General features: G+C 39.2%; 9 protein-coding genes across 9 annotated transcripts; 6 read left to right on the forward strand and 3 right to left on the reverse strand. All coding sequences in view use genetic code 12, as the record gives it.

Moving 5' to 3' along the window:
• Positions 1–14: 14 nt before the first annotated feature.
• Positions 15–2,135, reverse strand: KRE6 (beta-glucan synthesis-associated protein; the record flags this gene model as incomplete). Its single annotated transcript, XM_051813113.1, has 1 exon — positions 15–2,135. The coding sequence occupies one exon, from the start codon at positions 2,133–2,135 to the stop codon at positions 15–17; it is 2,121 nt and encodes a 706-aa protein (XP_051673224.1).
• A 2,904-nt stretch (positions 2,136–5,039) lies between these two features.
• On the forward strand, positions 5,040–7,211 carry CANMA_001173 (SKN1/KRE6 family beta-glucan synthesis-associated protein; the record flags this gene model as incomplete). The annotated part of the gene is made up of 1 exon (XM_051813114.1): positions 5,040–7,211. The coding sequence occupies one exon, from the start codon at positions 5,040–5,042 to the stop codon at positions 7,209–7,211; it is 2,172 nt and encodes a 723-aa protein (XP_051673225.1).
• Positions 7,212–7,264: 53 nt separating this feature from the next.
• Positions 7,265–8,602, reverse strand: CANMA_001174 (tRNA splicing endonuclease subunit; the record flags this gene model as incomplete). Its single annotated transcript, XM_051813115.1, has 1 exon — positions 7,265–8,602. The coding sequence occupies one exon, from the start codon at positions 8,600–8,602 to the stop codon at positions 7,265–7,267; it is 1,338 nt and encodes a 445-aa protein (XP_051673226.1).
• Positions 8,603–9,286: 684 nt separating this feature from the next.
• On the forward strand, positions 9,287–9,565 carry CANMA_001175 (SAGA histone acetyltransferase complex subunit; the record flags this gene model as incomplete). Its single annotated transcript, XM_051813116.1, has 1 exon — positions 9,287–9,565. The coding sequence occupies one exon, from the start codon at positions 9,287–9,289 to the stop codon at positions 9,563–9,565; it is 279 nt and encodes a 92-aa protein (XP_051673227.1).
• Positions 9,566–11,001: 1,436 nt separating this feature from the next.
• FAA2 (Faa2p) lies at positions 11,002–13,266 on the forward strand (the record flags this gene model as incomplete). Its single annotated transcript, XM_051813117.1, has 1 exon — positions 11,002–13,266. One exon carries the CDS (start codon positions 11,002–11,004, stop codon positions 13,264–13,266), a length of 2,265 nt encoding a protein of 754 aa, XP_051673228.1.
• Positions 13,267–13,637: 371 nt separating this feature from the next.
• On the forward strand, positions 13,638–14,636 carry CANMA_001177 (cationic amino acid transporter; the record flags this gene model as incomplete). The annotated part of the gene is made up of 1 exon (XM_051813118.1): positions 13,638–14,636. One exon carries the CDS (start codon positions 13,638–13,640, stop codon positions 14,634–14,636), a length of 999 nt encoding a protein of 332 aa, XP_051673229.1.
• A 481-nt stretch (positions 14,637–15,117) lies between these two features.
• ZCF35 (Zcf35p) lies at positions 15,118–18,555 on the forward strand (the record flags this gene model as incomplete). The annotated part of the gene is made up of 1 exon (XM_051813119.1): positions 15,118–18,555. One exon carries the CDS (start codon positions 15,118–15,120, stop codon positions 18,553–18,555), a length of 3,438 nt encoding a protein of 1,145 aa, XP_051673230.1.
• A 292-nt stretch (positions 18,556–18,847) lies between these two features.
• MRR1 (Mrr1p) lies at positions 18,848–22,210 on the forward strand (the record flags this gene model as incomplete). The annotated part of the gene is made up of 1 exon (XM_051813121.1): positions 18,848–22,210. The coding sequence occupies one exon, from the start codon at positions 18,848–18,850 to the stop codon at positions 22,208–22,210; it is 3,363 nt and encodes a 1,120-aa protein (XP_051673231.1).
• A 186-nt stretch (positions 22,211–22,396) lies between these two features.
• Positions 22,397–23,845, reverse strand: CANMA_001180 (uncharacterized protein; the record flags this gene model as incomplete). The annotated part of the gene is made up of 1 exon (XM_051813122.1): positions 22,397–23,845. A coding segment is annotated over one exon (1,449 nt), but the record flags the coding sequence as incomplete, so codon positions are not given.

A 23,845-nucleotide genomic window follows, 5' to 3' on the forward strand; every position in this document is an offset into this window, starting at 1 on the left:
AATATACAACGTTCTCAACACCCAATAAGCTTGTTTTGGGGGACTGAATACCCTCCATCTTCAAATGATGTGATGTTCGGATTCTCGTAAAGATTCAAATGTTCTTGAATGTAATCGTAAGTTGGATAGTCCTCTGGATCGCAACCGACATTAATAGCATCTTCTGGTTGGTATATTCTAACGTAATCTATGTGGAAATGTGCTGGGAATACAAGACTGTTCCAGTCGATGTAAGCCCAATTGTTTGAGATACCAAAGTTCATAATAATACTCATGGGCTCCTTCGACAACGGTCTCCAGCCAATATTTCCGTTTGGATGTAATGACTTGGAGTGGACAGTGAGTGTGGGATCTCGGCCAACATACCAGCGCAAGTACCCATCATCATCGTCGTTGAGCAACTCAAAGCCAAATCTTTGGTAGTTATGCTCCAACCCGTCTCCCCTTTCGTACCATGTAATGTTCAATGTGGTTGTGGCGGAAAAAGCTTGCTGGAAGGGACCACCGGTATAGGTGTTCATGGTTGTGATTGAGTAATTGTAGATCTCAATATAGTCGTAGTCTGGATAATACCAGATATCCATGGGGGCCAATTGTAGTGATTGTGAAGCAACACCATTATTCAGTTTACCGGCCTCAGTAGTGGTCATGATTTCAGCTTCAATTACATCGATTTCCGGTGCTCCTCTTCCTGTTCCTGGATTTGGATGTGACTCTCCCGAACAGGTACATTTGTTTAACCTTTGTCCTGGTAGGTAGGAAATCCCATCGGGTGAGGATTGATTGGGCGTGATACCGGCATCACATGAATCATATGAATATGGCCAAACACCATCAGTTGACCCCAAATAACCAGGTCTTCCCAAGTTACCCATTGTCCAAAGACCCGGCCACAATCCAGAAACAGTACCATAATTGGGCAATCTTGCTGATATTTCGATTCTTCCCTGAGTAAAGCATAATTTATTCCACGATTGAAGCATACCTGAACGGTAAAACAAGTCGTGGTTCTTGAAAGCATCCATAGTGAGCACTAAAGTTCCATTGGCTGTGGTGACTGCATCAGGATCGTACCATTCCAAATCCTTAGTAGCATCATAATGGATATCAGGTGCAACGAAAAATTGATCATCGTCATCGTAGAAAGTTCTGCCGTCAGCGTTAAACTCATCACTGAATACCAATTTCCATTTATCGCCGCTCTTAGATTCCAAAGTTAATGCATCTTCTGGCGTGTCTGGATCAACCAAGTCTGTTCGAATTGCACTCAACATTGGGTATTCATAACCTGTCAAGACTTCATACGATTCAGGATGATAGTGCTGTGTTGCCCCTGAATAAGTCAATACCGGTAATACGACAAAAACGGCAAGAGCACAAATTGCCAATGCAATCAACCCCAATAATCCCCCCAATGATCGTTTGTCCATATTCTTCAAGTCATATAGGAATCTATTCTTTTCGTATTGAGCATCGACAACTGGGTCAGGGTTATGCAAGTAGTCGTCGGGTTCTTTATCTTCAATACTCAAGGGGAATGATGATGCAGGATATCCACCAAACGGAGAAAAATCATTAGGATAAGGACTTGAGCTTTGTGAATCGGAATCATTTAACGAGTTTGACGATGATGATTGTGAAATATGATAGTTGTTTGTGCCACTCTTGTCCTTTTCTTGATGTTGGTACATTTGTGATGCCAATGAAGCTGATGATACAACTCTTGATCCTGCCATTGAAGGATATCTGTCAAATTCAGCAGGACTCGATGGATTTAATCGGTCATAGTCTCTATTCAAAGCTCTAGACTCATCTGAGCTTGAAGTTTCATGCATGAGTAGATTAGTACTTCCACCATTGGTATAGTACCCTCCATGTGACAGGAAAGCGTTACCATACGAATCTAGTCCGTTATTACTAGCATTATGATCAGCTAAACGTTGCAGTTGTGGTTGTTGGAAATCATATGACCCTTGTTGTTTTGGTGAGCCAGTTGAATGCGATGAGAGTTCAGCGTCCTCATCGGCAAATGGATTTCTTGTGGTTTCATCTCGTGATATATCTTCATTTGAGTAGTCACGATCATTTATGCTGAAATGGGGCGTATTGAATGTTAGATTTCTGTCGGCTGCCATTTTCTGTGATATATTATATGTCTATGTCTTTGAGGTAAATTTCTTGGAAACAAGACGTTAGTTCAAATGGATGCAAAATAGACAAACAGTGATAATTTTCTTGGGTGTAACCTTGTGGATCTTGTTTTCTTGTCGAGTAATCCCTTTGCTTTGGATAATAATGTGAAAATGAACTGAGTTATGTAAGTTGATGTGAGGTACAAGAAAAGTAATAATAGTATTGTCCTTCGTTCTCTGCCTAGTTGACTCTTATTTTCTTATGGAATAGTGTTTGATAAGTAGTAAGAAGATCTGGTACTTTCTCAAGTCAAGAATCTCTATTTCCTTGGCTGATGCGTCTAGGTAGATCTATTTTAAACTTTATTTTTTTCTTGTTTTTATATAACGAATGTGACAAGCCCTTACTCTCTCTGTCTATAAAACTATAATACGATCTTAGCGAGTGTTCTTGGTGTGAGGACTGTGAGTGATTGGTCGTGGTGTATAAGAAGAAGCAAAGTAGTAGTAGTAAATAGTTGTTGTTCTTGCTCTGTTGTCTGCTCCCTTTCGAAATAAAGAAGTTTTTTTTTTTTGTTGATATCCCACTCTGGCTTTGCTCTGTCTATGTCTTTTTGCTTTGTAGACTTGGTAGGCTTAGATGGTCGTGTATGATGTATCAAATATTTACATTTTTCTCTTTTGCTAAAGACTTTTGTGTAGTATCCTGTACAAAAATTTCTTTTTTTTATTTTATTTCTTTTTTTTTACAACAATTAAAATTTTTGTATTTTGTTTGTTCCTTGAATTGAAATCTTTTTTTCGTGTCTTTTTGCGTGTTTTTATTGTTTATTCATACACGACCTTTGCTCTCCTGTAAATGATTACCGTATAGTATCAATCGACTGAACAGCCGGTGATCTTCTTGTAAAGTAAAGCCAAAAAGTCAACTAGACTTGCCCTATTTCTACACAAGTACTCTAAACACTATCCTGCGTCATGAAAATTTACTTATAGTAGCTAATTGGTAAACAAAACTCAAAAAATATGGTTAAAATTCATGCAGGTATGAACAAGGATAAACAATGCAGCAACTAGGGAGGAGGAACAGAGAGGGTAGCAAATTGTAGCTACAAGTGTACAAATACTGGGCCGGTGTAAACCCACAAACAAAATTGCAACCTCTGTATGTGAACTTTCTCCAAATTTGTGGTTGACTCGATGCTAGGCAGCTTAAAAGCCAAATCCTTAGTATTTGTTTTTACCTGTCCTGTTTCATGTTTACATATCAAGCGACAAGACCGTTGTTGCAGTACCAAAGGACCACAAAACACGTGAACAGCATGTAGATGCGATGTTGACTGCCTTCCGAAGACCGGAACGAATCGAGATAAGCTTTTGTTGAAAGGTTTTCCGAGGCTTAGAACCACACTCTCTCTCTCCTTCTCTCCTTCTCTCTTTCCCTCTTCCTCCCTTTAAAAGCGTAAAAATAGAAGCAAAAGCACCATACAATTACTTCAACATATAATGAGGCATTGTTTGTGGATGTGGTTGAATTGTGGTGCAAAACAAAAAAAAAGTAGTTAGTATTTGAAACAATGGGATCAGAATCAGGAAAGGGGCGAAGTTCTGTCTATTGTTTTTGTTACACTATGGCCTCGGTTTCCTCTCTTTGCTAACTAGCTGACTGAGTGAACCAAACAGATCATATTATGTCAAGGGATTCACTAGTGACGTGTAGCAGGTTAAAAAAAAGATGATGAAAGGTAGACGTGGCCTCCATTGCATTATTTTATTTTACCTTCTGATGATAATAATAAAGTACTATTTATAGAAGTTGCAGACGCGTCGTTGTCTTAAATCCATGCACACAGAGTATTAACTTACATAACGCATTGTCCACCTTAGGAGCCTACTCACTAGCTATTTAACTACTCCAACAAAGAACGTAGCTAGGGAAACCTATCAACCAAATTGGGTTGTAATGTTTCCCTTTTTGTCTATACTGTTACGTAATATATTACCTAATAGGTGTACAGAAATGGGAAAGGCGGTGCTGATTTTGTCTTCTCTTTTTTTATAAGTTCACAAATATTGCACACTAAACAACGCCATATTCGAACAAGAGCTGCAAAAGGGTCAAAGTGAATCTTTTCTAGAGTAGATTTGTCACTGTTGTGTTTGCCGTATATACGTATAACCCATAGAATGAGGAACTTCACTACTGAAGCTGGAAAAAAATATTTTCAATGGTTATCTAGTTGCCTTTTTGCAACCACCAAACTACAGTGCCTCCAGCAGCCTACCATCCAATGAGTACAGTCCATTAGTATCAGCCGGTAACTGATTAGCCTACTATGTGCCAATAATGGAAGCATCTGTTCTACCAATATTCTTCACCAATTTAAGCTACCACGCTTATTCAAACATTTTAATACTCAGTCTACTATTCCAGTAATGCTAGGCAATACAGCCATCAACAACGTCACTTTCGTTTCGACCAAAGTCTCACCATCCATAATTGCTACGCTAAGTATGTTCACTGCAACGAAATTCACCCAAGAAAAAATCTTCAAGACAAAAGAATTCTCTGTGTTTGCTTAGTTAAGAAATTTTTTGATTTTTTCTTTTTTGTTTCTTCTTTTTTGCAGCCCAAGAAATTTCCAAAACAAGACTAAAACTATGTATCATTCTGCAAGTTCAACTTTATATTCCAAAGTTTATTAAACAGTAAAAGGTATATATAATTTGGAAAGAAAGGCAAAAACAAAAATGAAGAGACCGAAGAAGCGGGGTGTTCTTGTACGCATTTGTCCATCAATACCAGCCATACATTAGCCACTAACTATTGGCTTGTTCTATCTGTCACCTGTCACTCGCTACTGCATCAGTATCATATATTTAATCTTCTTCAACTACGGCTTAATCATGAGACGAAACTTGACTCAGCCTATGCCTTCAATCAACTTGGTGGATGGTGACGAACATGAAAGTTTCAACTATCAGCAATTAAATCAAGAGAACCCACAATCACCAGTCAACCCATTTGAAGTGGAGCAAAACCAAATATCTGAGCAGTATGGTTACGACTATTCGCCACCGCATCTGAACTTGACTGATTCAGATTCGTTTTACTTTCAACGTAATAGTAACAATGAGGGGAGTAATAGATGTAATGATTTCCAAGCTCAGGAACAGAACCAGTATCAAAATGATCAACGACAGTTTCTTACATACAACCAGTGTACACAATCCCGAGGGTACCCCGATTCAAATGATTCACAATCGCTCTACTCATCTCAATCTCCCATATTACCTGGAGATCGAACGTTCCGACCATTACTTGGGACCAGCAGAGATAATAGAGGCAGCAGAAGTAGTAGCGCTCCATCTCCAGTGCCCCGACCAAGACCTGGCCTGGAGTTACTTGTAACTACGCCAACAACAATCCCAGCATATGACCGGTACCCTAAACAGTACACCAGCTCGGCACAATTATCAACTACAAGTTTACTTTACGACGACGATGGTAACAATTCATCATATTCGCCGTCTTATGAACATGAATTCTCCCCATTTGGTGGATACCCTGCCAGTCAATTCCCCCTAAGCATCGATGAAAAAGAACCTGATGATTATTTACATAATCCTGATCCTGTATTGGATTCAGATTATAATCGCCATCGCTTCATGTATGATTTGAAACACATGGATGGACGATCATTTAATGGGATGTTGGCAATAATTGTTATGGTGTTGGCAGCAATTGGTGTGTTTATTGTGTTGCCAGTGTTGACTTTTACAAATTCAAACCCAAAGCCAGTACCACAAGTTTATGAAGTCTTGACAAATTATGAATATCCCATGTTGAGTGCTATACGTCAGGACCTTATTGATCCTGATACTCCTGAATCTGCATTGACCAATGTGGGACAAGATGGTAAAACCTGGAAATTGGTATTCAGTGATGAGTTTAACGCTGAAGGTAGAACTTTTTACGATGGCGACGATCAATTCTTTACTTCTCCTAATTTCCATTACGCTGCAACTCAAGATTTAGAATGGTACGATCCTGATGCAGTCATTACTGCTAATGGAACTTTGGAACTAACTATGGAAGCTTTCAAGAACCACGACTTGTTCTATCGTTCAGGGATGGTTCAATCGTGGAATAAAATGTGTTTTACTCAAGGTAAATTGGAATTCTCAGCGCTGTTGCCGGGATATGGAAACTTATCCGGTCTATGGCCAGGTCTATGGTCAATGGGAAACCTAGGGCGACCTGGCTACTTGGCCACCACTGAAGGTGTATGGCCCTATACTTACGATACATGTGATGCCGGTATCACGCCCAATCAATCCTCACCCGATGGGATTTCCTACCTACCAGGACAAAGGCTAAACAAATGTACCTGTCCTGGTGAATCACATCCAAACCCTGGTGTCGGAAGAGGAGCACCGGAAATCGATGCGTTGGAAGGTGAGATTCATGGTATCATTGGACGAGTGTCTCAATCGTTGCAAATTGCTCCCTATGACATTTGGTACATGCCCGATTACGACTTCATTGAGATTTACAATGCATCAGTGACATTGATGAACACATATGCTGGTGGACCGTTCCAGCAGGCAATTTCAGGAGTCACAATGTTGAATACTACTTGGTATCAATTTGGTCAAGACTCGGGCCGATTCCAAAAATTCGGCTACGAGTACTTGAACGATGATGCCACTGGATACATCACTTGGTTTGTCGGTGACGATGCTACATTTTCCATGAAGTCAACTGCCTTGCATCCTAATGGGAATGTTGGTTGGAGACAAATACCAAAAGAACCCATTAGCATCATTATGAATCTAGGCATCTCAAATTCATGGGCCTATATCGATTGGCCAAGTTTGGTATTTCCTAGCAAAATGAGAGTGGATTATGTACGAGTTTATCAACCAGAAGATGCTGTTAATGTGGGGTGCGATCCTCAAGACTATCCAACTTACGATTACATTCAAGACCATTTGAACATTTATCAAAATATGAATTTAACAAGTTTTGAAGATGGTGGATACAAGTTTCCAAAGAATAAGCTTACAGGGTGTTGAGAGATGTCTATGGTTGTATGCGTAAATATATATATCAAACGTTTATTTTGGCTTTACTCATTGTAGATTATTGAATGTGCTTTGCCGGGGTATATCTCATCCAATGTGTTCTTATTAAATTCACAGTTGAAATCACCAGTTGACATATTGATAAAGTTGATCACACCTTGATTGACAATTGCAACAATGATGCTATTGCCACCTTGCTTAAACCCTAAATCGCGTCGTTTCCAGTACTCATTACGTAATTGAATCGATTTATCTAGTTTGGATTGTCGTTCCGCTTGCTGCTTGGCTCGTAGTTGTCGCTTTGACTCAACGCGTGGTTGTTTCTTTGGGGCACTCTTCTTACTCGACTCACCCTCTGGTTTAATCTTTAGTTGCAGTTGTAGATTCTGCAACTGTGGTAGGGTCAAATAAGCAGTGGATTTGGATGAATCGACAACGACTAATTGGAAATCAGGATGAGGTGGTGACTTTTTAGCAAATGCTGGAGTTGGTCTCCATACATTATACGTGATTTGTAGTTGGTCTTTTGGTGGTGGAGCAACAATTTTGCCCAAGTCCAAAGTGATAGCTTTGTAGATGTTGGTGTAATTGAAATAGGTCTTGGTTTTGAAATGGCTTGTATGTAACGTTGGATATGCAAGCATTCCCCATTGTCGAGGTAATAGCCAAAATGATACATCTAGAGTAGGGTTGTGTACTTTGCCGTTATGATATTGCACAGAAGGTGCCGTCGCAGCTGGTGTTTGCAAGATATAACCCAATCGTTTCAAATATGAATAAACTTGATATTGCAGAATATCAATCATGGCCAAACAATAAAGATATTCTAAATCCAACGCCCATAGCTTCGATTCGATATCAAAGTCACCCCCACCACTTCCCTTGTTGTGCTCTCTCTTTACCAACCAAGAGTCAAATTCATTGTTGGACAAATACGCAATTAGACTGCCTCGTTCAACTAAATAAACCATTTCGTATGGGTTCAAATACATAATTGACCCTGCTGCCGTCCCCATGTCTCTGAAAAAGTTCCCTCGGATTTGTAAAATGACACATTGATTAATCGATGCAACCCAAACTCCCACCAATTTATGCTTGATGTGATGACCTCGTATATTTGATAATGCATCAAACATTGCTTGTTGTGATTCTTGTAGTGAATGGCCCTGAACTGTTGTTCCATCGGGTTCGAATTCCTTCTCACCTCGTTTAGGAATTGCTGATGATGTGGTGGTGCCAGATTGCGATGACGTAGAAGTGATGTGGTGATTGAATTTACCTAAAAGCTTCCAATCTTGTACTTCATCTTCTATGTCATGGTGGCTGTTGGGTTGTATATGCAGAGTAGCTGTAGGTGGTTCATCGTCATCGATGTCCGACATTGAATTAGCTAATTGAAAAAAAGGGATGGTGATGATGTAGCAAATAGTTGTTAACAGTTGTTTTTATTTGGCGCTTTTTCTTGCAATGAAAAATCCTTTTGTGCCAAAAATTGTTGCAAAAAAGAAAGGTACGAAGAAACTTAGGGGGGGGGTAAAGCCTGGCAAAGGGAAATATATTGGAACATCGTACTAAGTCTGTTACATAACTACATGTAGTGGCCACGACCTACTTTTCCAACTCGTGGGACTTGAGCCTATAGTAGCCCCGCGTAAAAAGATCCCTTGAGGGGCTTACGAAGAAAGACAGACACAGTTTGTAGCGAGTAGAAGATGTATAATTTGAGCCATTTTGACGAAGAAGTACAGTTATGAGAAAAATATGGTGGTTAATTGGTTTCTCTTACAGTGGTTGCCTCAAAAGTGGTTCTAAGAAAGCCGCATTGGGTCGACGGTCTAAAAAGTCAAGCAATGCGCGACTACACTAATTTTATACATTTCTCATCCAACTACTACAACAAAAACACACACACACACACACCAGCTAATCTATATTCCATAATGACAGAAGCACAAGTGACTTATCGCACACTAGTATGTTGAAAATACAATGCCCTCTTACATTTAAAGTTTTATTAATGAGCAATTTGAACTAACAAAAAGTAGACTGAATCCTTACTCCATGACATGATCGCCAAAATCATAAAACAACAAGTAGTCAACACTTATTCCGATTATATGACGGTGGAGAAAATCACAATATCCGATCCACAAATTGATCAACTATTGACCAATTTCAATCAACTGAAAGACATAAATAAGGATATTTTCGGTCAAGATAAAACCAAATTGAAAACCAGTGAAACTTCTCGATATTTTAGTTGTGAAAATTGTGGTCGAAAGATTGCTGGTGGGAGATTTGCTCAGCATGTGAACAAGTGTTTGGAAAGAAGGAGAAGACCATGATAGATGATGATGAAGAAGAGGGGGTTTAACAATGGTATTTCACACTTTGAACTATACACGAAATGAATAATGATGCGACGATTAACTAACGAAAATGATGACTGAACCAAGACCTGCTTGTGAGGTATGCGACTATGGTCATTAGAGCTCAATCCCAAACATTCTTCAACACAACAACAATTAAAACTAACTTGCAACAAACAAAAAGGACATGAAGATGAAGTGGTACTGGAAATTCTAATGCTGCTTCATTCATTTCAACGTCTGCGTGATAGAAAGATGTCGATTTAGTTGTCGTAGATAAATAAGGACCGGCCTTTTGAATTTTAGGAAAATAGCGAAAGGTAGGAAAGAATGTTCTGTTTGCACCTGTGAGAGGTTTGATACAGAGTGTAATTGTAGGAGAGTTACATCGCCTATATATATATAGCTCGAGTATCGTGTAAAGATATCCCACGTTTCGACCCTATATGAAATCTGAATTGAGTACTGGTTGCAAGCAGCATTGATCAAGCAGAATAAACCAACCTCTAACAATGTTTTCAATGAACTTTGCAACCCATTTAATAGAAAACCAGCCAGCAATTTCTTTGTTAGAGTCACGTGAGTGAAATGTGTATTATGTAATACAACAGGCTTGTTTGGACTAATACCTTACATAATACACTTTCGAAGAAAAGGGGAAGGACAAAACAATGACTTACTACTGAAACATGGCGGGGTATATATATCTGATGTAACCTTTTCTAAAAGACACCTGAACATTTCGGATTGTAACGGTTATACACGCTTGTCATCAAATACTTTCAAGATAAATACAAAGACCACCGGAATTTTGTAATTAGACAATGATCATTTACTCCGAGAGTGGAGTTGGTGTTCTAAGCATGGTAGAGTCACTAGTTCACTTACTTACGGCAACTTGCACTCTTTGCACCGTAAAGTTTCAAACTCGTTTATCAAATTGGAGAGAACCTCCTCTTTTAAAAACTTGTCGCCGTCAATGGAAATGTTCAAACATCGACTTGGATACTAGACTCAGTCGGGGAACCTCTTTTACAAGTAGCTTGTCTTCGAAGAGTGATCTCCGACTCATCCCCTTCGCTTAAATCCAATTCTCGCCCCTTTTGTTCAAATGGCACACAGCGCAATACAATTTACCCCAAAAACAGAGATTATATATACCCCAGTTGTGGTTTTGTGTAATACTTTGCCATATATACGGACTCTTTTGAAATAAAATAAAGCTTGACACACAATTTCCAAAATCATTCTCATAGATCGGGTGGGGTTTGGCGGTAGTTTCTTGTTGGTTCCTAGAGCTGACAATATATATATATATATATTAGAAGAGTAATTCCTCTGGTCTTTAAACTCAATAGAGTCCACTTTCAGAGATTTGCTTTTTACCTCATAATTACTACATTATATCACCAATGTCTAGCTTATTCTCATCAACAGATTGTCCAGCCACGGAGGCCATCTCAAAGTTACCTTTTAGTGAGGAAGTTAGTAAATCAGTTGCAATGGGCCCAGATACGAACAAGTACAATAGTTCCAACTATTCACAAGTTTATAGGAACAGGGCGTATTCTGAAAAACTAATTGATTCGATACACCCAGACTTGAGCACTCATCCGAAATTATTCAACCATGCTGCTAAGCTTTACGCGAATCGTCCATGTTTGGGAGCTAGACCTTATGACTATGTCAACAAGAAACTGGCTAATCATTACGAGTACTTGACTTATAGTGAAACCAATACGAAGAAAAAACATATTGGTGCGGGGATCATCAAATCACTTAGTGATAATAAGAATCTTAACTTGGAATTGGAGGCCCATCGGAAAGTTACCAACCATTTAAGAGATTGGAGGAGTTATGGCGTCCCCAACTATCTTCGTGATAACAAAGACCACATAATTGAAAAGAGTTGCTCTTTCATTTTATCAATCTTTGCTGTCAACCGTTTGGAATGGTTATTGACTGACTTGGCATGTTCGGCATACTCCATCACAAACACCGCTTTGTACGACACACTAGGACCGGATGTGTCACAGTACATTTTACACTTGACGGAGAGTCCAATTGTTGTTTGCACTGTTGACAAAGTGAAACCACTTCTCAACTTGAAAAAGAGCTATCCTGAGGAGACAAAAGCATTGATTTCAATTGTACTGATGGATCCCATCAAGTATCTTGACCCTAGTTTGTACCAGTTGGCTAAAGAGTTGAAAGTTGAAGTTACGGATTTGCAAGAAATTGAGGAACTAGGCAAAGCCAATCCAATTGAAGAATTGCCACCAACACCAGATGCTCTTTACACCATATCATTTACGTCAGGAACAACTGGCTCCAAACCAAAAGGTGGTATGATCCCCCATAGAATGGCCGCCTCGTATATGTCATTCTTGGCATTTATCGAGCCACAAGCTAAATTAGGTGATATTGCTTATATCTTTTTGCCATTGACGCACATTTACGAAAGACAAACTAGTTCTTTTGCACTTTCTGCTGGTTATGCATTGGGATTTCCGCAAACAACCGTGGGTCAAACCAATGTCAATAGCTTTACCAATATGATTGATGACTTGAGAATTTTACAACCAACATATATGTCAATTGTCCCTAGATTATTGACTAGGTTGGAAGGCTTGATTAAGGAAAAAGTTAAGGAGCTCAACCCAGACGAACAACATAAGGTGAATCAAATTATTGAATACAAACTTCACGAGCAAGCAAAACATGATGGTCCAGCTGGTTATGATTCCAGGTTTGATTCATATGCCCCCTACTACAATTTGCGCAAATTCATTGGCTATGACAGGTTGAAATGGGTGCAAACAGCTTCTGCACCAGTTGCAGCAACAACATTGGCGTACCTTAAGGCAAGTTTGAATATAGGCGCTCGTCAGTTGTACGGTTTGACAGAGTCAGGCGGTGCTTGTACGTCAACTAGCGAATATGATTCTAAGCCCGGTACCTCGGGGTCTATTGCCCCAACCGTTGAATTGAGGTTACGTGGGGTCAGAGATATGGGATACGACGTGGCAAAATTGGAAGGTGAGGTGATGTTGCGCGGCCCACAAATGTTTAAAGGATACTATTATAATCAAGAAGAGACTGATAAATGTATCAATGAACACGGATGGTTCCATACTGGAGATATAGGAAACATTGACGAAAGAGGAAGATTGGCAATTACTGATCGGGTAAAGAATTTTTTCAAATTAGCTCAAGGTGAGTATGTTTCTCCTGAAAAAATTGAAAATCGTTATTTGTCAGCTAACCCAATCATCAATCAATTATACGTGCACGGTAATTCATTGAAGTCTTATTTGGTTGGTATAGTTGGAATTGATTATGAACAAGGATTGAAATTCCTCAATAGTGAATTTGGTATAAATAAAATTGACATGTCGGAGGATGAAATGTTGACTCATATGAATGGAGTCGAAGTCAAGACCAAGCTCTTGAATACATTGAATGATAATGTGCGTGGTAAATTGAATGGGTTCGAGTTGTTGCACAATATCCATATTGAAGTTAATCCATTGACGGTTGAAAGAGATGTAGTTACTCCTACATTCAAGTTGAAAAGACCAGTTGCACAAAAGTTCTTCAGCAATGCTATTCACAAGTTGTATGAGATTGAACAAAGCTTGATTGTGGGAGCAAAATTGAAAATGGCCAAGTTGTAAAGTTTTTTATGAAATATACATTGATGGTAAGAGAATGTTTTACATTTAATTTATTTCCTATTGCCTCTCTTTGACTAAGATACTCAGAAGTATAATTCCAAATATTGAACCTCACTATTGTCTTTTTTGTGTTGTGCCGCCTGTATGACCGTTTTTTTTTTTTTGATTTGACTCATTTGCGGCGCTTCCTTAAAATCATTTCTCCAAATTTTATTTTATTATTTTTCTTTTTTTTTTTTTTTTTTTTTTTCTTTGTTCATTTCTTTTGTTCCGAAAGAAAACTAGCAGATCTTCTTTTTTTACATACCAAAAAGAAGAAAGTTCCATTAAAGTCATATATCTTTATATTCACAAGTTGCATTCGCTATAGTATGACTCCTCCACTAACCCCTATAATATTGGACAAACAAGCTATCAGTGGGATAACCGGCTCCATATCACTAGCATGTTGGATTATCGTTTTCGCACCCCAGATTTATGAAAACTTTACGAGAAAATCATCGGAGGGTTTATCATTGACATTTATCATATTATGGTTAGCTGGTGATGTCTTTAATGTTTTGGGAGCAGTTATGCAAGGTCTACTACCAACGATGATTATATTGGCTGTTTATTATACTTTGGCTGATGTTGTTCTATTATGGCAATGTTTAGTTTATGGCGATGGAAATGGCAACAACAAAGAAAAAGGTAACCCCGATTTCACTCATTTATCACCAGCAACTCCTATTAATGAAGATGTTTTAGAGTCGGCCTATTCAAGTGGGAACCCGACATTGCAGACGAGAGACGAAGAGGCAAGTGTACGATCAGACTCTAAGACGACATCGAGATTGCAAACGACATTACTCAATACCCTTATGGTTTCATTGGTGATCATATCAGGTATAGTAGGATGGTATATTTCCTACGTCAAAGATTCTCATCGCAAGCATAAGCATCCAGGTGAAGGTCATCGTCCTGAAGATTTGATATTCGACCCATTAGCTCAAACATTTGGCTGGTTATGTGCTATTTTGTACTTGGGGTCGAGGGTACCGCAGATTGTCTTGAATTATGAGCGTAAATCATGCGACGGTATTTCATTTATGTTTTTTTTGTTTGCATGTTTGGGTAATTTGACCTATGTTATTTCCATTTTGTCGATTGATACTAGTTGGAATTACCTCTGGGTGAATTGTTCGTGGTTGGCTGGTTCGTTGGGTACGTTGGCTTTAGATTTCACCATTTTTGTCCAATTCTTTTTATACAATGGCAGTGAAGATGAGGCTTTTGATAGTGAAAGTGAGTATACTTCATCTTCAGCTGATGAACGTTTGCTCACAGGCGGTGGTAATAATAGCGCCTCGTATGGAACTACTAGGGAGTAGATGAAGCCAGGGGGAGCAAAAAGAGTTTGCTTATTTATGTATTTTGAGAACAAGACAAAAGTGGCTTACATTAGATAGATAGACTATGTGTAATGAAACAAACATGTCTGATGATGATTTTGTTCTACAACATAAAGAAGTCTACGCTCTTTTGATCATGAAGGGATAATTTATGCAGGGGTTCTTGGCCCCCGTTATTTTCCGGTGTAGAGGATGTACATGCATTATGTCTTGTCAGTTCATCATATGTTCTAGAACGGATGCGAATTTTTTATCATTCGGATTTAACGTTTTATTTGCAACTTTGTTCTGTGTTCTCTTTTCCTTTTTTTCCTTTCTCTTCCTTTCCGCTTTTATTATAATCACAAGAAAAATAACCTTCAAAAACAAAAGTACAAATACCGTTTAGACTGAAGGCGGGGATTAAATAACTACACTTGATCTCATCTGCTACAAATATACACACACAGAGGTTGCAGTAATGTCTGAAATCAAGTCAGACGATGATTCCGTACTTCACTCGACTGATATTATGTCGCCCAATGAAGGGCCCCACTACACAAACAACGCAGTAAAGGAAGAGGGTCGCATCAAGAAAAAGAGAAATAGACCAAGCTTGGTTTGTTTCCCGTGTCGAAAGAAAAAGATCAAATGTGATAAGGGCAAACCGTGTCAGATGTGTGTCAAGAATCAGATTGCTGACCAGTGTGAGTACGACGAAAGACTATTGGCCAAGCAGGAAGGAAAAAGGAACAAAAAGAATGGTGATTCCAGAGCTTCTAAAAGACGCAAAGTACTAGCTTCTTCTGAAGAGCCTGTCCGAGAGGCATCAGTGACCTCACCAGAAGTTGTGTCTAATGAGAAGGTGGCGAGAAACAATGGCACGTATCTGCCAAACTCGTCAAGCGATGTTTGTGTCATTATGAAGAAATCCGAGTTGGAAGAGCTTCAATCAAGATTAAAGCAATACGAATCGCTGATGAGCCCGCCAGCTAATTCTCGAAAAAAGACAAAAGCTGGATTGTCCTCGAAGTTGAAAAATGAAGACAAAGATAAAAACATTGTTTACAATAGATCTATCAACAGTTTCCAAGGTATAATATTCACCACACACGAAGAATCGCGGCCTGGCTATGTACCTCTCACAGACGTGCTGACGGGTGAAATTGAGTTGTATGACAGTGAGCAATCGATGACAAAGGAGATCCATCTCGACGATATCTGCAAACGTGACAAGTTTTTGGCTGGCATTAACCCTTACGACAACCCTAATGATGTTATTCCATTGTATTCGCAAATATATTCCAGCAATGATGGCTCAAAGACTAGGAATTTGTACCCGTTGTCATGGTCATACTCCGTTCGCAATAGTGCATCCTTAAAGGCGCTTAGAACTTTTGCAGCAAAACAAAAGCACAAGGACAAAGGCGTCAAAGCTGGTATTACTTATGATCCGCTAAAGAGGTTGATTGAACCGGTGGATGAAAGGATAAAGAGCACTTTGAAATTTGATGAGAGCTCGGTTTCTCGATTCGAAGCTCGAACGAAGGACACAGAAGATGACAAATTGGCAAGGGAAAGAACAAAGAGTATATCGATTACACCAAACCCAGTTAATTTGTCAACATTGGCGTTGGAGTTGAGTGTTTTGGGAGGTCCAAGAGACCACGAGTTGACTTTGATTGAGCAGATTCAATCCGTAATGCCAACAAGGAGGGTCATATGGTTGCACGTTAGCCGATTCATGTACCTCCTATACCCATTTTTTCCGTACTTGATTGAGGATGAGTTTAGAAGGTTGATCGAAAAGATTATCGGCAAAGAGTCTTACGACGATATAAAACCAGCTGTCAAAATAGCACATCGTGGCGACTTTGCTCAAATTGGAATCTTGTGTGTAATCCTTCGACTATCGTACTTGTCATTGTTTCATAATCGCGGATTCCATAACGAAAAAATACTTGCTAAAACTGACCTATCTCCCAGTGAAGCAGAGAAAAAATATCTCTTGTTGAATCAGATTGAAATTGGGGCTGCCGAAGTGGCCCAGGCATGTTTCCGACATTTGGAGAGATTGGGAAGAGTAAGCATTCCAATGTTGCAATGTGGTGTCTTTTTGCGTATATATAAAATTTATGCACCAGAAGAAGGTGATGGTTTGGAAGGAGGCAATGGCCAGATCCAAAACAGTATCTTGGTTTCCATGTCTTATATGCTAGGCTTGAACAGAGAGCCCGACAAGACGCCTGATTTCAAAGATGATAAGATGAAAAACTTGTACAGAAAAATTTGGTACTTTACTGTACTGACCGAATATAATTCGGCAATCTTGTATGGAACGCCGGTGCTGATTAGAAGGGAGAGCTATGATACAAAGAAACCATTTTTCACGTGGCAGAACTCGAACCTGAGGAATAAAGAGACTGATCAGACGACAATATTTGCCTTTATGTCCACCATCATTGGTGGTCCAATTCAACATGTGCTTTCGATGTATTCTAACGTTAATGGAAATATGAAAGTCGAGGAACTAACAACACATCTCAATTTTATCGAACAAGGCGCAAGGAAGCTTCTCGGTAAGCTAGATGACTATTTGTATTCTCTAGAGGAGCTGGACTCGAGATACCATACAAACAAGATTTCGAAAGCTGCCAGCTTGTTGAAGTTGTACTCCTTTTTGATGTTGAATTATTGTTTCTTGTTTAATTTTTATGAAAAGTCCAACAATACCTTGAGTTATTATTACTTGAAAAAGATGTTGACTTTAGCAATGGGCGAAATAATAGTGTCTGGCTTTGCTTTGATAACCAAGAGCCAAGAAATATTTGGGGAAGGTGCTGATCTATTCATCAACCCTATTATCATTCAAGTATTAACGAGAGTAAGTGATATCTGTATAGTTGGGATTATCCGTACCAACTTTTCGCTATATAAAGCACGCACGGGCAAGGACAAAAGATCAGGCATTGAGTACAAACAATTCACGGCGACGCTTAATCGATTCATCACTCTTATGGAAAAATGTTGTCGTATTTGCTTGACAGGAATATCGATTTTGAGTAAGAGATATTTTTTTGCTTGGGAAGTTGTAAGAAGCCAAAATTATTATCTAAAACTAGTTACTAGTTCGGCTTTTTACAAGGAGATAAATATTGATGGCTTGGACTTTGCCCAGCCAACTGCAGAGTGGATGCTGGAGGTTGTTGATTTTGTTGAAGACAGCTTGGAAAAGTTTGAGCAAAGCGCGGAAAAGTACTGTAAAGAAGTTGGTATTGAATCATTGTTTAAAAAGACTGAACCAAAAGAGCAACAAAAACCGTGCAACAACGAGTCATCCTCGAATGTCCTATCGGATCTCAATTTGACCAACAGGGGCCACGAGACGGTAATGAATACTCCGGCAAGCGTTGATTCAACTGGATTATACTTTACCGGCTTTGAGGATCTACGCTTTGACAATAGCGAGGAGATTGATTCCGTCTGGTTGCAAATGTTGTCTCTGAAGACAAATAATCAAAACACGGGTATTTTACAGTATGACAGTTTATTTCAGCAACAGCCAAGTATTGTTAATAATAACTGCATGGAGGGGTTGGGTTATGACAATACGGCGTACGGCAGGGCTGGTGTTGCACAAACGCAGTATGCCAATCCATATTATACAAACGCTCAAGCTCCACAATTGACCCCAAATATGCAGGGGCAACCAGCAACGGCGACTACTCAAGATCAACCAGCGACTGCCACTTTTGAAGGCCAACCAGCAGCTGTCAACCCACAAGGCCAACCGTTTACAGATAATATACAATATCAATCTCAAGGCAATACATCTCAGAATCCACCTCCGCAGCCTAATTTATTCAACTATTCCGAAATGTTTGATGATTTACCATTAGATAAACTATTTAATCAGTAAATGTAATATAATATAGATTTAGACATAGAATCTGGAATTTCAGATGCTCGAGGGACGATTTGTAATTTTCACCCGATCCCTTCTCTCGCTCTTACCTAAATCGGAAATCTCGGAAAAGATGAAACATTGTTTCTCTTTTTTTTTCTTTTTTCTTTCTCTCTCTCTCTCTTCTCCCACATAAACACCTCCGCTCAGGAGAAAATATTCATTCATTAAGGAATTGTTTCGCCGTGTCATTTTTGCCATTAGCTTTATCTTCTTGCATTTAACACATACCAAAAGAATCATCATCATGTCGACAATAGCAGGAGTTCCACAAATACCAACGATTGTGAAAGAGGAACAGAAGCAACCAGCACAGCGTAGGAGAAAGAGACCTAGTTTGGTTTGTACAAATTGTAAAAAGAGAAAAATCAAATGTGATAGACAATCACCATGTTCAAATTGTGTGAAAGCTAGGAGTAATATTGAATGCAGTTATGATGAGGAAGGCGTGAATGATCTGACCCAAAAATTAGATGGAGTGATTCGACCATACGAACAAAGTGCCAAACAACCGTTACTGTTTGTTAACAATCTATCTCCGAATAGTACAACAAGCTCATATTCAACAAGCAGCAGGAAGAGGAGCAATACTAGCAATGATGAAAATGGTCTCAAAAAGCAAAACTCCAACCCAGAACTCGCAAATTCGTTGAACGAAATTAAAATGTTGAAACAAAGATTGGAATCAATCGAAAACAACCTTCATCAGAACGGCCAAAGCAGTGGTAATTCGCCGAATAACTACATTCCCACTCAAGTTAACTCAAATTTCAAATATATTCAAAGCACTCCATATTCAGTGCTGTCACCCGTGTTACCTCGGCCGACGATTCAACCGCAGTTGTCTACAGTTTACAACTTGTCAAACGCAAGAACTCCATCAATACAGCTACCTTCGTTGAGAGACCACATGCCCCCACACGAGTCACCAACAGCTAGCTCTAACTACCTGGTGCCGTCTGTTGCAACATCGCCAAATTATGCTCCCCCTCAATCAGGAACCAATTTACTAGGAGTGAATCCTTACTTGAATGAAACGGAGACAATAAACTTTTATGACAACTACTCCTCGGTATGTTGCAGAGACTTTATGAGAGTCAATTATGGGCCCTTTGCATGGACCTCAATGATGAAGCGTGACCAAGGATTGAGTGCGCTTTGGGACTTTATAAGCAAGCAAAAGGAAGGCTCGCTGAATTTTGCAGTTTGCCCTGCTAGCAATGAAGTAACTCAGGAGAATACACTGGTTGTCGTAAGTGACAACAGTGACTCCGATATGAAGTTTCGCAAACGTATGTTGGAAAATAATGGGTACAGTGACGTTGTGCCTTACAACATGTTGAAGTCAAAAATGTTGTCAAAGTCTAATAAGGACACCATTCAATTGGAGTTGACCTTGTTTGATAATCAGATTGGTTGCGAATTGGTATTGATTGATAAAGTACGGAGAATTTTTCCCAGCAAAAAAGTTGTTTGGAAGTTGGTTGATCGATTTTTTGAAATATGTTATCCATTTATGCCATTTGTTGACGAAGAGGAGTTTATTGACTGGACGGAGAAGATTATTGGGCCTCGCTCATATGAAGATGTTCCTATTAACGACTTGAAGATTGAAAAGAGGTTAGACTTGGCCTTTGTGGGGACCTTGTTGATAACCATGAGGTTGGCTTATTTATCTCTCTTTTCAAATAAGGCGCTGGAGAATGATGAGAGGTTGAATACTACCGACCCTAGCCCCAAAGCTCAAGACACCAAATATTTGATGCAAAACCCAATTAGTATTGAAGTTATCCAAATTGCTCGATTCTGCTTCTATCAGTTTGATATATTGAGAAGAGCAACATTGCCTTTGATTCAGTTGGCGTTGTTTATGAAGATTTACTATATGTTTGCTCCTGAAGATGGCGACGACGGTGATGGTGCTGATTCGAATGGATTATCTGCGTTAGTCACTCAAATGGCATATTCTTTGGGACTAAACCGTGAACCTGAGAATTTTCCAGATGTTTTGACAGACAAGAAAAAGAATCATGTGGGTAGAAAAATTTGGCATTTGATAGTGATGTCTGACTTTTATCAAGCGTATACGTATGGAAGTCCCATGCTTATCAGTGCGGACAGCTATGATACCAAAATCCCTTACTCAAATGCAGATAACTCGAACTTGAAGGACAAAAAATTGGACAAGTATATTACTGAGTTATACTTTCAGAATGATCCGGGAATGCTGAGTGTATTGAGACAGCTCCTTAAGAATATCCTCAGCTTAACAGGAAGAACAAAGCTCGGCGAATTGACCAATTTAATTAGTGAACTTGAGGTAAGGATAGGCCAGAAGTACGGTTCGTTGAAAGAATGTTTGAAAACTGATATACAAAACACTCATGTGTTTGCAAGAAATTTCCCAGCCAAACATTACATCTCAATGAAGTCGTTTCTTCTTTCAACGTTGTACCATATATTCCTTCATTACGAAAACAAGGATCTCCAATTGACATTCTTTTACTTTAAGAAGATGATACAGATTGCTGCTCATGACTTGATGCCGCACTACTTTGAGCTTATGGGTAACAGTGCCGTGATATGTGACATGTTTATAAACCCCAAGTTGCAGCATATTATTCACAAATTGAACCAGCTTAATTTAGCTGGGATAATAAGGGTCAACTTAAGTATTTACAGGCTAAAGTCAAAAGCGGACCATGAATCAAGGTGCTATTCTGACAATGCATACTATGAGTATTATAAGGAGTTGTGCAAACTCTCCTCGTGTTTGACTAGATGTGCAGAGGTGTCAATAGCTGCCGTATCGAAATTAAGTTCGAGGTATTTCTACGCGTGGAAATTGACTAAAAGTCATTCATACTTTTTGAAGGTGATTACCTCGATGGATTTTTACAACGATGAGACTGTCAAGTCTAATTACAATGTCAAATTACCCGATTTCTCCACTGTGCAGATTAGAGAATTGGTTGACCTATGTGAAGGTGCATTGCAAAAGATGGGTAAAGTTAATTTGATGGGTAAGGAATTCTGTAGTGATGTGACTTACCGAAAATATGCCAACAATGATGCATCATCGACATCGTCAACATCAAAAGAATCGGTTAGCTTGTCAACTCCATCCAGCGACACTTCAGTTGGCGAGTTCACCAAGGAGTTTGGTTTGGACTATCTTAATAGTGAAGAGATTGATCGAATTTGGTTGCAAATGTTGTCGCAGAATCAGCAACAGCAGAGCCAGCAGTTGAACTATGGAACCCCGCAGCCCATTTTGCAACCACAAAGTGTGTCACAGGGTGAGCCACAGCAGAGTCAGCAACAACATCAGCAACAACAGCAGCAACAGCAGCAACAACAACAGCAGCAACAACAACAGCAGCAGCAACAGCAGCAACAACAGCAACAACGGTTAGGCAATTCAGCTCCTCTCGGTCAATCCCAACGTGGGTATGGAATGTCACCGGGGCCTAACTGGCAGAGTGGAACTTCTTTCAATTCATTTGATGCTCCCGTAACCCCCGGTCTCGTTACAAATAATGGGTTGGACGACATCAATCTGTTTGACTTTTTCAATGATTTGCCCTTTGATCAAATCTTTCCTAGTTAAAAAGTGTTTATATTGTATATGCTTTGTACATTGAATTTTTATAAGTTCGGTTTGGCGAATGAATTTTACTAGTTCAAATAGAGCTTTGTGTTGGATCTACAATGGAAATCTTTGCTTCATTGTATTGTGGCTTTAATCTAAAAAGGATGTAACTATATTTATCACCACAACGTTCGTCTCACTTCCTTACAACTTGGCAAGTCCCAATTTTGGACCAGCTAGCAAACTTTGTTCAATCTCATACAATTTATGAATAGCATTGGCGAAAAACTTCTGTGCAATTGGTCTCCTCAATTTAAAAGTCGGAGTAACAACATCTCTTTCAACCGTCAATGGATTAATTTCAATATGGATATTATGCAACAACTCAAATCCATTCAAGTGGTTACGTACATTATCATTCAATTTCGTTAATAATCTAGTCTTGACTTCAATTTTATTCAAATGGTGCAACATCTCCTCTTCTCTCATGCCAATTCTATTGATACCAAATTCACTATTGAGAAATTTCAATCCTTGTTCATAATCAATTCCAACTATACCAACCAAATAAGACTTCAACGAATTGCCATGCACATACAATTGATTGATTATAGTGTTTGATGATAAGTATCGGTTTTCAATCTTTTCCGGAGAGACATACTCACCCTGTGCCATCTTAAAGAAATTCTTCACCCGATCAATAATGGTGATTCGCCCATTCTCGTCAACTGTGGCAATATCGCCTGAATGAAACCATCCATGCTCATTAATACACTTATCAGTCTCTTCTTGATTATAGTAGTATCCTTTAAACATTTGTTGTCCTCGCAACATCACTTCCCCTTGTAATTTTGCCACATCATATCCCATATCTCTTACACTACGCAATCTGTACTCGGCAGTTGGAGCTATGGACCCACAAGTTCCTGCTTGAGCATCATATGCACCAGTACATGTAATTGCTGCTCCTGATTCTGTCAAACCATACATTTGGCGCACACCCATATTCAAACTTGCCTTGAGGTACGCCAAAGTTGTTGATGCGACTGGTGCAGAAGCTGTTTGCACCCATCTCAACCTATCATAACCGATAAATTTACGCAAATTTTCATAAGGAAGATACGAATCAAAAGTTGCATCATAGGCTGCAGAACCATCAAACTTGGCTTGTTCACGAAGCTTGTACTCAATAATCTGATTCACCTTATGTTGTTCGTCTGGTTTGAGCTCCTTGACTTTTTCTTTAATCAAACTTTCCAACCTAGTCAATAATCTAGGGACAATTGACATATATGTTGGTTTTAAAATCCGCAAGTCATCAACCATAATCGAAAAAGTATTGAGACCAGTCTGGCCAACTGTCGTTTGCGGGAATCCCAATGCATAACCAGCAGAAAATGCAAAAGCACTAGTTTCTCTTTCTAGTAAATGTGTCAATGGGAGGAAAATATAAGCAATGTCGCCGAGTTTAGCTTGTGGTTCATAACAAGCAATAAAGGTAATGTAAGAGGAAGCACTTCTGTGAGGAATCATGACACCTTTTGGTTTGGAGCCAGTTGTTCCTGATGTGAATGATATGGTGAATATTGCATCTGGTGTTGGTGGCAATTCTTCAATTGGATTGGCTTTGCCTAGTTCCTCAATTTCTTGCAA

The sequence above is a fragment of the Candida margitis genome (assembly GCF_024628925.1).
Source record: "Candida margitis strain CBS 14175 chromosome Unknown scaffold55, whole genome shotgun sequence".
In the NCBI taxonomy this organism is placed as follows: Eukaryota; Fungi; Ascomycota; class Pichiomycetes; order Serinales; family Debaryomycetaceae; genus Lodderomyces; species Lodderomyces margitis.